The sequence below is a fragment of the Pinus tabuliformis genome, chromosome 1_2, assembly GCF_031772625.1.
Source record: "Pinus tabuliformis cultivar Carrire ecotype Pingquan chromosome 1_2, CPIR1, whole genome shotgun sequence".
Taxonomy (NCBI): domain Eukaryota; kingdom Viridiplantae; phylum Streptophyta; class Pinopsida; order Pinales; family Pinaceae; genus Pinus; species Pinus tabuliformis.
The window spans coordinates 1,317,196,158-1,317,209,400 of NC_142298.1; the positions used below are offsets into that span (position 1 = coordinate 1,317,196,158).

General features: G+C 39.3%; 2 protein-coding genes across 2 annotated transcripts in view; one reads left to right on the top strand and one right to left on the bottom strand.

Annotated features, from left to right (window-relative positions):
* The window catches only part of LOC149211073 (multisubstrate pseudouridine synthase 7-like), a 405,145-nt gene that overhangs the window by 139,728 nt on the left and 252,174 nt on the right, over positions 1 to 13,243 (top strand). The gene's annotated exons all lie outside the window — the stretch shown is intronic.
* LOC149211075 (uncharacterized) lies at positions 2,942 to 4,952 on the bottom strand. The gene is made up of 2 exons (XM_089396998.1): positions 3,417 to 4,952; positions 2,942 to 3,294 (listed from the first exon to the last, which is right to left on the bottom strand). Exons 1-2 carry the CDS (start codon positions 4,950 to 4,952, stop codon positions 3,091 to 3,093), a joined length of 1,740 nt encoding a protein of 579 aa, XP_089253124.1. The 3' UTR covers positions 2,942 to 3,090.

Consider the following 13,243-nt stretch of genomic DNA (forward strand, 5'->3'; position numbering starts at 1 on the left):
ACTTGGAAATGTAAAAGAAAGGAAGTGCTAAACCAAGACATCAATATGCAATTAGACTTGAAACATGAAAAGAAAACACTTGTTTGAAATGATTACAATACTTGCTTTTGGAATAGACTTTGCATATGAAAACTCAAACCATCAAGAGACAAGTAAAGTAAATGTAATAGAAAATGCTCTTGGTTAATTTTATTAATTAGCTCTACACCAAGATTACAATTTAACTCTTCAATCCTCAGACCTCACCCTTGCCCAATGATATGGATCTCACAGTGAGGAGTCAATAGAGGAGTAGAGAATCCCTAAGATGTCTACTTCAACCAACTTATGTTGGAGGTAAAATTTTAATGAGGCTTGGGGCTTTCCTACACTAAAACGCCTAGATGAAATGCAAATTTGTGTTAACTCCCCAAATTAAAATAATGATACATGCAAATGCTTCAAAGAGATTGATTTGCAATGCTTGAAAATGAAATTGTGTTCAACATAAGTTGTAATTATAACTTCAATTGGAGGAATCAAATTAGCTTATAAGTGTTGCATGTGTTTCATCAATGAATTAAAATGATACAAGTAATTTGTTTGAGAGTAAAATTTGTTTCAAATAGACTGAGAATAAATTGCTCCAATATTCAAGATAACAATGTAGCATAAAATTGAGGCATGTCTTCAAGTGCTCATGAAACAATTTACCAAGGTAAATGGAAACGAATCAAAGTTTGTTAAGAATATAAAATGCTTGCATGTAAAAGATGAATTGCCCAAAGTTATGTCTAAGCTTGTAGCTCCAAGCAACAATGAGAAAGAAAATGCAAAGCTCAAATGAAATTGTAACAAACTTTAACTTAATGAAATGTGATAGTGAGGTTGTGTTAATTCCCAATTAAAACATGCATGTAAGTGAATGAAGTATGAAAGCTTAAACCATGCAAATGTCAATCCACCCAAGAGAATCCTCCCTCTAAATGGGGAGATTGGATACCATGGGAGAAATCCCAAGCTCCCACAAGCAAGTTAGATATTTTATTAACATTACAATGAGAAGAGGGCCCTTCAAAGTTCTGAACTATACTTCAAGGAGAGTCCTCACAATAATTCCTTGAAACTTGGACATTAGACCTCCTTTCTTGAGAAAGTAGTGACAAGATCTCACAAGGCCTATGCAAGAGAGACAAGGTGTGAGGTTCCTCCAAATGCCCACGCCTTAGAGAGGAAAATGGGCAGCCCTCTAGTCAACTCGACTTGGCCAAAATAAGCCTCAAAAGGGCTCACGACATCCTTGGAAATCGAACCCCCAACACTTGCCAAAGGTCTTGCTAATACTTGTTAGATGTTGCGGGAAGTTGCTCTTCAAAATCTGCCACACAAGAGTTAGCAAACAATCCAAACAATGGCTGCAAAACAAATTAAGTATTAATGGAAAAATCAGCAAGATAAAATGTATATGTACAATTATAATTTACAAAAGGCTAAGCTAAAGAGTGAGAGTAAACTCTCGTCTTTGTTTAGCCATCTTCAAGCTCTTGGATAGCAAATGAAAGAAATGAAGTACAATGTTTTTTTAAAAGAAATTTAAATTTAGAAGTTCTCGACTTGTGTATAAGCTATGTGCCGAAATCCCTACAAAACCACTTTGTAAGATAAGACTATGAAGGTTCAAAGAACAAATGAGAGCTCTTTTAAGAATGTATCAAGAGTGGGTTGGTCTCTCCAAAGACTTCCCCTCACGCTTGATTCTGTAATCCCAACAAGATGTTCCCTCTACAAAACTTCAATCAAGAATTAGTTCCATATAGATTTAGCAATAAAAAATGATAAGAAACTCTAGAGATTTATTTAAAACCAACTAGAGCATTCTATACCTAGAGCATACTTCTAAATCAAATGTCAATGCAAGATAGCTCTACATTAACAAATCTACAAGAGCATATGGAAGCAAATTAGATCAAAGCATGAGTAAAAGGAATTATATCAATGCTCAACAATTCATCACACTCGAAATGGAGGAACACCTCATCAATGAAACCCTAAAGTCTTTATTGATATTTCTGAAATTGTACAAGGCAGCAGCGCTTCCGCAAGCACAATAGCTAGTAACAACACTATGCAATGTGAGAGCCCATGGCTCTATTATATAGAGAGTTGGGAGCAAATCCCAATGAAGAATGACAATGACAAATGGCATTGGAGCCAATACCAATGTAGAAGTGATTAAACAAGTGGCATGAGGTGACAATCCCATAGATAAATTCGAATTTGTTGAGTTGAGCTCCAATGCCAAGTGTAAAAATCGAATTCTGGCAATTGGACATCATTTTCTTCTTCCCTTATGCGCCAAATTCAAATTTTATTGTGGAATGACAAGTGTATATGGGTGGTAGCCCATGTGGGGACAATGTCCCACAAAATCTCTACCAAATATTCTTCCAAATCCTCCCAAATGTGCATTAAATTCACAAATTCGAATTTTCAAACAGCTTTTTCATTTAATGACAGAAATTTGATTTTATTTGAGCACATTTCTTTTCCTTGATTTTAGGAGTCCAAATCAATGTTGCACGAAGCGGGAGCGAAGCGGAAGCGCGGAGCGCGGAAGCGTCATTTTCCAAAAATCTAGGAAGCGAAGCGTCCGCGGAAGCGTCTGCTATATATATATATATTTTTATATTTTTTTGCATTTATACTCAAAACAAACATCCCAAATACCAAATTAATTGTAGAAGACATGAAAACATGCATATTTTTGCATAAATCAAGATAGATATGGCATCCATGATTCCATTGTAGTTACTAGTATGTACAACAATCATCTATATTCTAGCTATTACAAACATACATCAAATTTTTAAGCATATTATAAAACATAAAACATTTAAGCATATTATAAAACATAAAACATAGAGCATATTATGATTTATCTAGCAAGTGAGCAACTGTCAACATTTGTCATGTCCAAAATTCAAATAATAATGTTTACAAAATATGTCACTTGGTCACCGCCAAGCCAAAAAGGTTCAAAATTCAAATTCACAAGTCTACAAGTCTAATGAGTAATCTATGACAAAAAGAAGTAGATTGTGAATATATCTACTAATCTCTCCTCCTTCCACCACGAATAGAACGTGATGGCGGGCCTCCACGTGGTGGCAATGAAGAAGATGGTCCCTGTGTAAGTCGTGGCACTGGAACTGATGAAGAAGAACCCCCTGCCGTTGGTGTTGAACCATGGAACCTAGAAACCAAGGGACCAGATGGGGGTGGGGGTTGTGGCATATCAACACCCGTGTCATCATCCTAGAATCGCTCAAAAAATTCATGCAAAAAAAAAAACACTAGTTAACAAAAAAATTAAAAACATGAATTAGAGAAATGCTTTATAAGGGAAAATTGGAAAATTCATACCACAATGGACATACCTGGATAAGAGAATCCTCTAATTGCTCTAGTCGCAACACTCCATCCTCCAAATTGGGCTCCTCTGGATTCTTGTCCCAAGTCAACAAGTCTTTATTAGACTTTGCATCTTCACAGTAATGGGACAACAATCGCAAGTTGTAATGAACATAAACCAAGCTCTCTGCCCGGTCTAAATTCAACCTGTTCCTTTTAACACTGTGGATGAAAGAATAAGAGCTCCAACACCTCTCTGCAGAAGAAGTGTTTACCACCTGTGATAGCACCCGCAATGCCAAACTCTGTAGAAGTGGAGTAGGCCCTCCATGCATGTTCCACCACTCAAGAGCAGAAAAATGCTCTCGATCTTCAATTGCATGCATGCTCCCAAATGGACCAGTGTTGCTCGTATAGTTGCTCACCTGTCTCCGTACCAATGCAGCCTCCTCATTATCAGGGATTAATCTACTCAATGCAGCCATATATTTTTCGTGAACCTCTTTATCTTGGTGTGGTTTTTTCCTGACTCCCCCCCCAGGTGCTGGTTTTGAAAGCCATGATGGATGATAGTATTTAGGTGTCAAAACATATGCTAATGCATGCAATGGAACATTTAGCATATCCCATCGTTTTTCCACCTCTTCACGAATATAATTGTACAAGGTGGTATCTCTAGGCTCAACAATGTCTTTAATCTGCCCCAACATGCTATCCATTTGCTCATACACCTCCCCAATTACTGGTCGATCTGAATCTGCAAACTTGATCATGTAATAAATTGGTTTGGTGAATTGCAAAACATATTTAACCTGTGACCAAAAGTAACTGTCAAGAACAGTGTCCTTGACTTCATTAGCACCATCTGTGTCAGTGTTAATTTCATCCCATGTTTCAGCACACACCAGATTAGTTAAAGCTTGTCTCACCCTCACTAGCCGCCTAAAGGTGAGGTAATAACTAGCAAATCTTGTCTTTGCAATTTTAAGCAATTGCAACTTGGAGTAAGTGCCATAGAAGTAGTTTACCCTTGTATGCCCTGTGATGAATTTAATGAGCTGCTTCCCTTTCCTGTAAACCTCAGCAATCCACCCACAATCTTTGTGTTTCACAATATCATGCATCAAAAGGTTCAATGTGTGAACCAGGCACCCAGACCAAAAGATGTGTGGATGAGTACGCTCAATAATTTTTCCTGCTAACTTACAATTTGCTGCATTATCTGTGATCACTTGAACCACATTATTCGGACCAACATCTTTGATTGATTTCAATAGGAGATCTGCAATGTTTGGTGCAGTTGCACTGATGGAGGAGGAGTCATGAGATGCAATAAATACTGCACCACTAGAAGAAACACCAAGAACATTTATCAAATGTTGGTTTCTAATATTTGTCCACCCATCTGATACAATGGATACCCCAGAATCCACCCACTCATGTGTAAAACGTGTCAAAGCTCTTTGAACCTTAGCTTTTTCTCTTTCTAATAACACTGTTCTAGCTTTCTCATAGTTGGGGGCCTTGTATCCTTTTGGGGCTTCATTGATGGCCTTTACCATTTCATGCCAATAGGGAGAGCGAAGCACATTGAATGGTACACCGCAAGCACAAAGAAAATGGACTATCTTTCCATCCACATCATCCCTCCCAGCAACATTAAGGAAATCCCCTATTGTTTTTCTACCTCCAGAGGTTGCAAAAGTACCATGAGGAGATGGGCAACTACCAAATTTAGAGGTTGCACTTGATTTAGAATGAGTTTTTTGTTTCTTGTTTTTTCGTTGTGCAGCCATCTCAATTTGGATGTATTTTTCTCTTTGTTCACTTGAAATGTTTGGGCAAATGGTTACCCCCACAGAACCCTTTTTTTCATCACTGTCCAGCACCCCACAAAGATGCCTCCTCAGACGGGTATATGAACCCGTATATGGTTTTCCTCCATGACAACCATGAGGGCACAAAAATTTGTAAGATCCACCACCCTTTCCCCCTTCAAGTTTGGTCACATAGTTCCACAAGGGATTTGATGTACCTTTCCCATCTTGTGCTTCAGTGTCCCCTTCAAGTTCATCCCCTTCCTCTTCAAACCCTTCCTCCTCATCATACATTGGGTCACCAAGTTCATCCCCTTCCTCTTCCCCTCTATTCCTCACCCTTGCCATCATTAAAACCAAGAGTGGAATGATACATAGAAGCCAAAAGAACACCATCTTGGAATATGGATATAGGTGGTGGACAACCTGTAAATAAAGGAGCAAGTAGAAACAATGGGAAAGAGTAGGAGAGGGAGGAGAAAAATACAATTTTTTTTTCAAAAAAACAAGGGAGTTTGGGGTTTGAACTTTACCTCTTTAGCTCTTGTAGATGAAGTCCTCCAAGCTCTTGCTCCAAGCTCCTCCTCCTTCTCCTAGCTCCTCCTTCTTCACTCCTCCAAGCTCTCCTCTCTTCTCCTCTCCTTTCCTCTCTTCTCTTCTCCTCTCCTCTCTTCTCTTCTCCAACTCTCATAAACTCAAAGTGAGAAAATGAGAAGAGAATGGGGGCTTTATTCTTTTCTAAACTCACCCTAAAGTGACCCTAACCCACCCCTAACCCACCCCCTCATGCTTAGTTAAGTTAGATTTTAAATGAAATTAAAAAAAAAATTTGATATCCGCGGGTTGCGTGCGGGTTGCGCCCGGGTGGCGTGCGGGTGGCGTGCGCTTCCGGGCAGGTTGCGTGGCGCCACCTCATGCCCGAACCGCATGCCGAAGCGCGATTCCGGGGGGCCGCAACCTCATTTGGCAGGAGTCGTTTCAAAAATGCGGAAGCGCGCAACCTAAAAATCGGAATCGCGATTCCTCTGTCGATTCCGGAACGCTTCCGCACGGGTCGCGGTTCCGGGTTAGGATCCGGGGGGGGGGGGCGATTCCTGCAACCCTGGTCCAAATCACCTTAGGACTTCACTTTAACTCCCCCATAATTTTCCACCTCATTTCCACAACATTTAGCATATGTGGATATTTATTTTTTTCCATTTATTTAATTTCTGGCTTAATTAATTGCCAGATTTTCCACTAAACTTAGGAAAAGTGGGTTTTGAGGGTCCAAAATACATTATTAATCCTTCAAAGTGTGTCATAGTAGAAAGTTGAGGGTGAGAGGTGTAATTTTGATTAGTCATACCCCATACAAATTCTCTAAACTACACTTATTACAATTTAAATACAATTTTATTTGCAATTTTTGACTTGCGGGAAATCTAAAAAATTAAAAAATGACTACCTAGACCTAACCAAATTCCACGAAATTTTTTGTGTGATCTAGTATGGTAATATACATCGACTCTAGACACTAAGATGTGTCAGGGGCTCAACCTTCAAACCGTCACCTCGACTTTGGGGTAAAAAATGAGTGAAAAAACCCAGAAAATTATCCGCCTCTGAAAAAGAAGGGATAATTAACCAGATAAAAAAAACACTCCAAAGTGTACTCATTTGCTAATCGAGTTCCAACATCCTACGCCTGTTACAGACTCAGAACTCATCATTACTAGTATCACTTATTACAATTCCCCATAGGGTGTGGAATTTGGGTACAGGAAAGATGATGAGAAGATAGAAATAGAGTTAAAAAACTTTGTTGACTGACATATCTGATGGTAAAAGTGTCCTCTGGATCATCCTTGGGCATGGAGTCTTCATATAATTATCAGGTGCCACTCCAGTGGTCAACAGGGGGTAGTCCTTATGGAAATGTAAAGGTAGAAGCTAAGTTGCACGAAACGGGGAAACGGGTACGAGTTTTCGAAACGGGAAGCGATACGAAACGCGACCTCCCCAAATTTTGGAAACGGGGAAACACGAATATATATATATATATATATATATATATATATATGTGCAATCATAAAGCATAAATGGTACATTATAATCTATTACACTTAAACATTAAGATTTAATTTACATCACATTTACTCATGAATGATCACATAATGAAAATAAAAATATCAGAATATCCAAAAGCAACCTTTATTATATATCAAAATCTCAAAATCAGCCTTTATTTATATTAATATATGAGGCTGCAAGTACAATAAAGACTATAAGGCTGCAAGAGAGAGATCCAAATCAGGATTTTCTGCATCCACATCCCATTCTTTAGAAGGACCACTGTTGTACTGGGAGTCTCCTCCTACATAGTCGAACGAACTTAGTGCTCTTGATTAAATACACGTTTCATACCCTAGTGCCCTACATGATCTTGATTATTGGGAGTTTCCCCTGCATAGAGGGCTTGGTTCTCTTGATTAAATACAAGTTCCATACCCTAGTACATGATAAAATCCAATGGAAACATTGCAATCCCTCCAATCCTGAAAAACAAATAAGTCTGCTGGATTTTGAGTGAAATCTAAAATTCTACTTTCTCCATATGAAATCCAATGAGGGCGAAACCACTCTCAAACATCCCGAGTCATTTCATGGTAATGTTAAAAATTAAAGTAAAAGGATGAAAATGAAAAATAAAGGAGAAAATAGAAATTGTTGAGAAATCTAGGGCATATCACTTTTACTTTAAGAATTTAACATTACCATGAACTGCATATCCATCAAACTTCCTGATGAACTGCATATCAACACTAGGGAAAAAATTCACTTTTATAACTTTAGACATGCATCTAGAAGCAACAAGAAGTCACTAACATACCCTAAAAGTAAATTAAAAAAAACACAAGTTAATGAGGAAACGTGGGTCGTACGGCCCTGAAACGCGTTTCCGGCCGTACTGGCCACGTTTCCGTTTCGGGAAACGTGGCAGTACGGCCGGAAACGCGTTTCAAGGCCGTACCAAAGGAAACGCGTTTCAAGGCCGTACCAAACGCGTTTCCGCGTTTCATACCCGTTTCCGTACGGAAACGGACCTTTATACCACGTTTCCTGCAACATAGGGTAGAAGACAAGTTGGAAACCAACAAGCCTGAGAGACACGATTGAGTGGCCTAGCTACTTGGTTAAATTTAGCAAGACTCAAAGATTAGATTAGATTCAGATATGAGACCAGTGCCTTATGGAGTCAAAATTCTTGCTTATTATAATTTAAGACCAAGTAACCAAATGGACAACCACTGCTTAGATGCTTCACTAACCTATATGAGATGCAAGTCCTAAGATCTAGATGAAATGCAAGGATCTTGGTCACTTTTAAGTTATATGCCTAGTCTAAATGGAACCTTCCTCTTAACTGTTTTGAGACCAGTCTTTAGAGTAGGTTGTGGGATGGAAGCCAACGGGAAGTAAACAGAGGCTTGATTAACGATACCTCCCCTTGTGTTCCAACCACCCAGTGCCTCTGGCGCTACAGAGACTGTGGCTTTGACGAGTGCAAGGTCACTGTGTTAACCGCTAAAAATGTGCTGAATCCCTCAAGCTAGGTGAGAAAGGGTGGCCCTAGAAGTCTATCAACCAAGCTTATGCTTGGAGGTAAATTATTAATGCAACTAGGCCTAGAATGCTTATGCAAAGGACATGAGTGAGTTCTTGGTTTAAGATTGGCTTAACACTTAAGTACTTAAGTTATGATTAGCTTCTTATGACAAGAGTACTTAATGATAAATTATGAAACAATCTTATGACCAAGAAAATGCCAAATTATTAAATGCCAATATTGAAACAACCCAAAGGTAAACTTCTCCAATGATAACAAGATGATCAACGTTTAAGATAGATATATCAATGTGTTTAGCAATTATCCAACAATTCCTTTAGCAATGCTCTTTAAACAATTGGATTGCAAGATACTCAAGAAAGAAAGAGCTACCTCAATGCTTATGGAACACAATTAGAACAAGATACTCAAATGTCAATTTATCACTTGCCAACACAATTAGATATCAAGAAGCAATATGACTTAAATCTCAAGATACTAATATGCCCAAAGAGAGTTAAGATATTTAACACCAAGAGATTTTAAGATAAGAGTGCTTTAGTGAGTGTTTATTAGATGTGAACTTGAAACTTGTGGATCAACTCACAACAACAAATGTGTTAGTGCACTTAAGTCAATTTGCTACAAAACCATGAAACAAGAGCAAGTATAGAGCATGAGCAAAGAGAGATCTTATATCTTATAATTATTAAACTCTTAGGACAACAGCAAGTAAATCACTTTAGATCAAGAGATTAGCAAGCATGTGAACACCGAAACCAATTATAACCAATGAAATGCTAAGAGACTTGCCAAGTGAAAATACAAGCTAACTAACCCTCTTATGATGAATTACTCAGAGATATATCAGATCTGAAATCACTTATTACAGCAGTGAGAAATTATGCAAACAGTGAACTACCAATGTGAGAGTGTGTGCCAAATAGTGCCCAACAATTGCCAAGTGATAAAACAACTTTGCTAATATGAAATTGTGAAGTTTAGCTTTCTTACAATGTAGTATTCAAAAGATATCAGATCTGATCACACTTTTATGCAGATATATCAACCACTATAAATTGGAGATTTATGCCAAAAGATTGATGCCCAAGACACTTAGATGTTAAGACAATATGTTAGATATCACATCAATCAATTTTATGCCTCTTAATGTGTTCTTTCTAGATTATATCAAATCTGATCTTTTTGATCATGTAGAGATATTCCAGCCAACAAACAAATAAATCTAAGCTCAATATTCAATGCCCAACTAGTAAAAAAACTAACAAAATTTTACCATGAAATTTTTAGTGTCTTTGGACTATTTAGATGAAATTTTAGGGCACTTAAATCACTGTTATGGAAAATTTATTACAGCTGTAGCAAAATAGTGAGAAAATAAGGGTTTAGAGAGCAAACCCTAGGCCTAAGGCCTTGAAGATGTTTTGTTCCATTTGCCCAAAATTTTCCAATGAAGATGCCACCTAAAAACACAAGATTTGAACCAATTTCTTCCTGCAAAACCAACCAATATTTAGTCTAGAAATTTCAGAAATGGACAGGGGGCAAATTAGGGCCAAGAAGGGCTAACACTAGGCCCATTAGGGTTAGTGTTGGGCTAGAGAAGGCCTAGTGGCTAGGGAATGAGGCTAAAGAATGGTTGAAAAGGGTCAACGAAGAGGCCAAAAGGGAGAGCGAAGGTTGCAAAGGGCTGAAGGAGGGGGCCGAAAGCGAAATAGGGGCCTAAAAGCCCACGACCAGCTGTAAAGGTTGCCATCCAAGATCTAGGAGGGAGGCCGAGACCTTAAGAGCTCATGGCAAGGCCTAACATAGGGGGTAAAAGGGACGTTGAGGTCCTTGAGGGCTTGCGGCTAGCCTTTGGGAGGCCTAAAACCTTGACGCAGAGGGAGAAATGGATGACGCAGGGCCAAGGGAGGCTGATGCTGGGCTTGGAGAGGGAAGATCTGGGCCTAGGAGCCCAAAAACTTGAAACCCCTGCTTTGGAAAATTTATTTGCTTCATATCTTCAATTTTACTGCAGAATCTTCAGTGGCTGGCCTTGCAAAATTTTTAGAGGCTAGATTTTACCCTAAAGGGCCTAGATCTAGCTCTAATCCAACATTTTCCACTTGATCTCACCTGCATAAATGAAAATAAAAATACCCAAAACCTCAATATATACAAAATTTTAAAAATATATCAAACCCCAAAAAACCCTAGCTGCAAAACCAAGATTAGAAATATATAAATAATCTACAGGTGTATTATACAAATTATATTTACAAAATATACATGTAAAAATTGCTTGATTTTTTTTTTGAAATTCTATAAATCTTTAGTAGTGACTAAATGTATTTCGAAATATAAATGAGAAACTACAACCTTAGCGAAGTTAGAACACCATAAAAATAATTAGAGTCCAGACACAGTCCAAAATTCGTGAACTTGGAGTCAAGGGCTGGGGAACCTGCAAACACTTTATATTTCTGAAGAACAAATCATTAGAACACCCAGTGGGGCCAAGGGAGGCTGACACTTGGATTCACGAGAAGCATTGCTGTTATGCTCTTGACCTGTGAGTTTTTTGTTTGTTTATTTTTTTATTTTTATTTTTTATTATTTTTTTTCTACTCCGAACAGAGTTTTACTCCCCGCTGATCAATACTGCAGTGGCCAATTTCCAGAAAACTTGATCCTGCCCAATGTCCTGCGAAAATCGGGCCCAGACTATAGCAGCCACAAGCCTTACTGCGCAGAGGGTCAGATCTACTTGCGAAACCCCAATTGCTGAATGTGAGTTGGACTGCGGCGGCAGAACCCCAACTGGTGGATCTGATTGATGTGGTGGCAATAGAACCCCAACTGGTGGATCTGATTGTGGCGGTACCGATAGAACCCCAACTGGTGGATCTGATTGTGGCGGTATCGACAGAACCCCAACTGCTAGATCTGAATCATACTACGGTGGTAGAACCCCAACTGGTGGATCTGATCTTGCAAATAAGATAATGGGCGATCTTCAGAGAGTCGAGGGAACTATGGTCACAAAGGAGTGTCAGGTGCTACAGATCGCAATATACATAAGGGTCCAACAATAGTACTCGACCCAATCTTTCAGGGCACTAACTAAGGAGGATCAATCATACCCTTAGCCATACTACCCAACTACCCTATCGTACGCGCGAGTAATCTCCCCAAGTGCTGTTCTCAGTGTACTGTAGTAGCAAGACGATCGATGACTTATCTAAGGCGAGGTTTCAGGTGAGCCTAGGGGGCTTCCGATATACCCAGAGGGTACGTGGAAGGCAGTTCGTGCGTGGTTCTGTGTAATGCGCTACTACTCGAAGGGGTACCCACAGGGGTTACAAGGGAGTCCAACAAGCGTGACCACCTTGTGAAAATTCTATCACTGCAACAACTGATTTATTTTTCCTACTTATTTCATCATAAGATATTCATGAAATTACATCGATAAACATTAAAATAAATACTGCTGCAGATATCACATTGTAATACAGAAACAAACATATGCACACATTGACACAGTTATTGTGGACTAATGTCCCTGAAAAAACCCAATGTGGGAAAACCGGTGCAGCAAGGGAGGATTTTATTATTCAGCAATTTTCTTGTACAACAGGGTGCCAAATTGGCTTACCCATAGATAGACAAACTTCCAACACTTTTCTAAACCTACCGTAGGTCCTACTGACCTCTGCTACAGCCTGAAACCCTCTGCGTCAGCCTACTGAGGCTCTGCACAGCCTCTCTGGGCTTCTGCGTCACACCTGTAGCCTCTGCATGGATGATGCAGGCCCTTTTGGCTCTGCGCAGTCTCTGCGTGGCCTCCTTTGGCTCTGCGTCTGCCTCTTCTGCGCTGATCTCCCGTCTCTCTGTTTCGTACTTGCTCCCTCTTGATTGCTCTCCAGATCATTGGTTCAATTTCTCACGAAACCCCGCTCCAGAAATTGAACTGACTAGTCTCCCTCAGTGTGTTCTCAAATTGCCCCTCAAGCCTCCTCTTATACTTTTTCTGTTGAGATCTCAACAGCCGAGATTAAGTCCCTAATCAACGGCTAAGATTAGATCTGGCTTGATCCATGTCTTTTGGACCATTCTAACACAGATTTATATTAATACACATTAATATTTTATTTTCCCCAAGTTTAGACTTAAGGACTCCATTAAAAATATTAATTATTTTAATATCTTCTGAACTATTTAGAATTTGCCCAAACCCTTTCTAGGTATTGGAGATCTTATGTGCCCCAACCTCTCCACCAAATTTCGTGGCTTGAGCACATCCGATGCTACCCCAAATCAACACTCCCTCTTAGCGACGACTGTGCTCTAGCAATACTCCTTATTGAGTATTACTCTGATCATCCGGCATCGGTACCTGTGCTGATGCTAGGCCTTCCTACCCAACATCCTCTACACTGCTGCA

Excerpts from the sequence above, each read along its gene's own strand:
- LOC149211075 (XM_089396998.1), bottom strand. The coding sequence starts at position 4,952 with ATGGTAAAGGCCATCAATGAAGCCCCAAAAGGATACAAGGCCCCCAAC. Across the intron at positions 3,295-3,416 it reads TAGAGGATTCTCTTATCCAG|GATGATGACACGGGTGTTGA; the intron begins GTATGTCCATTG and ends GAGCGATTCTAG.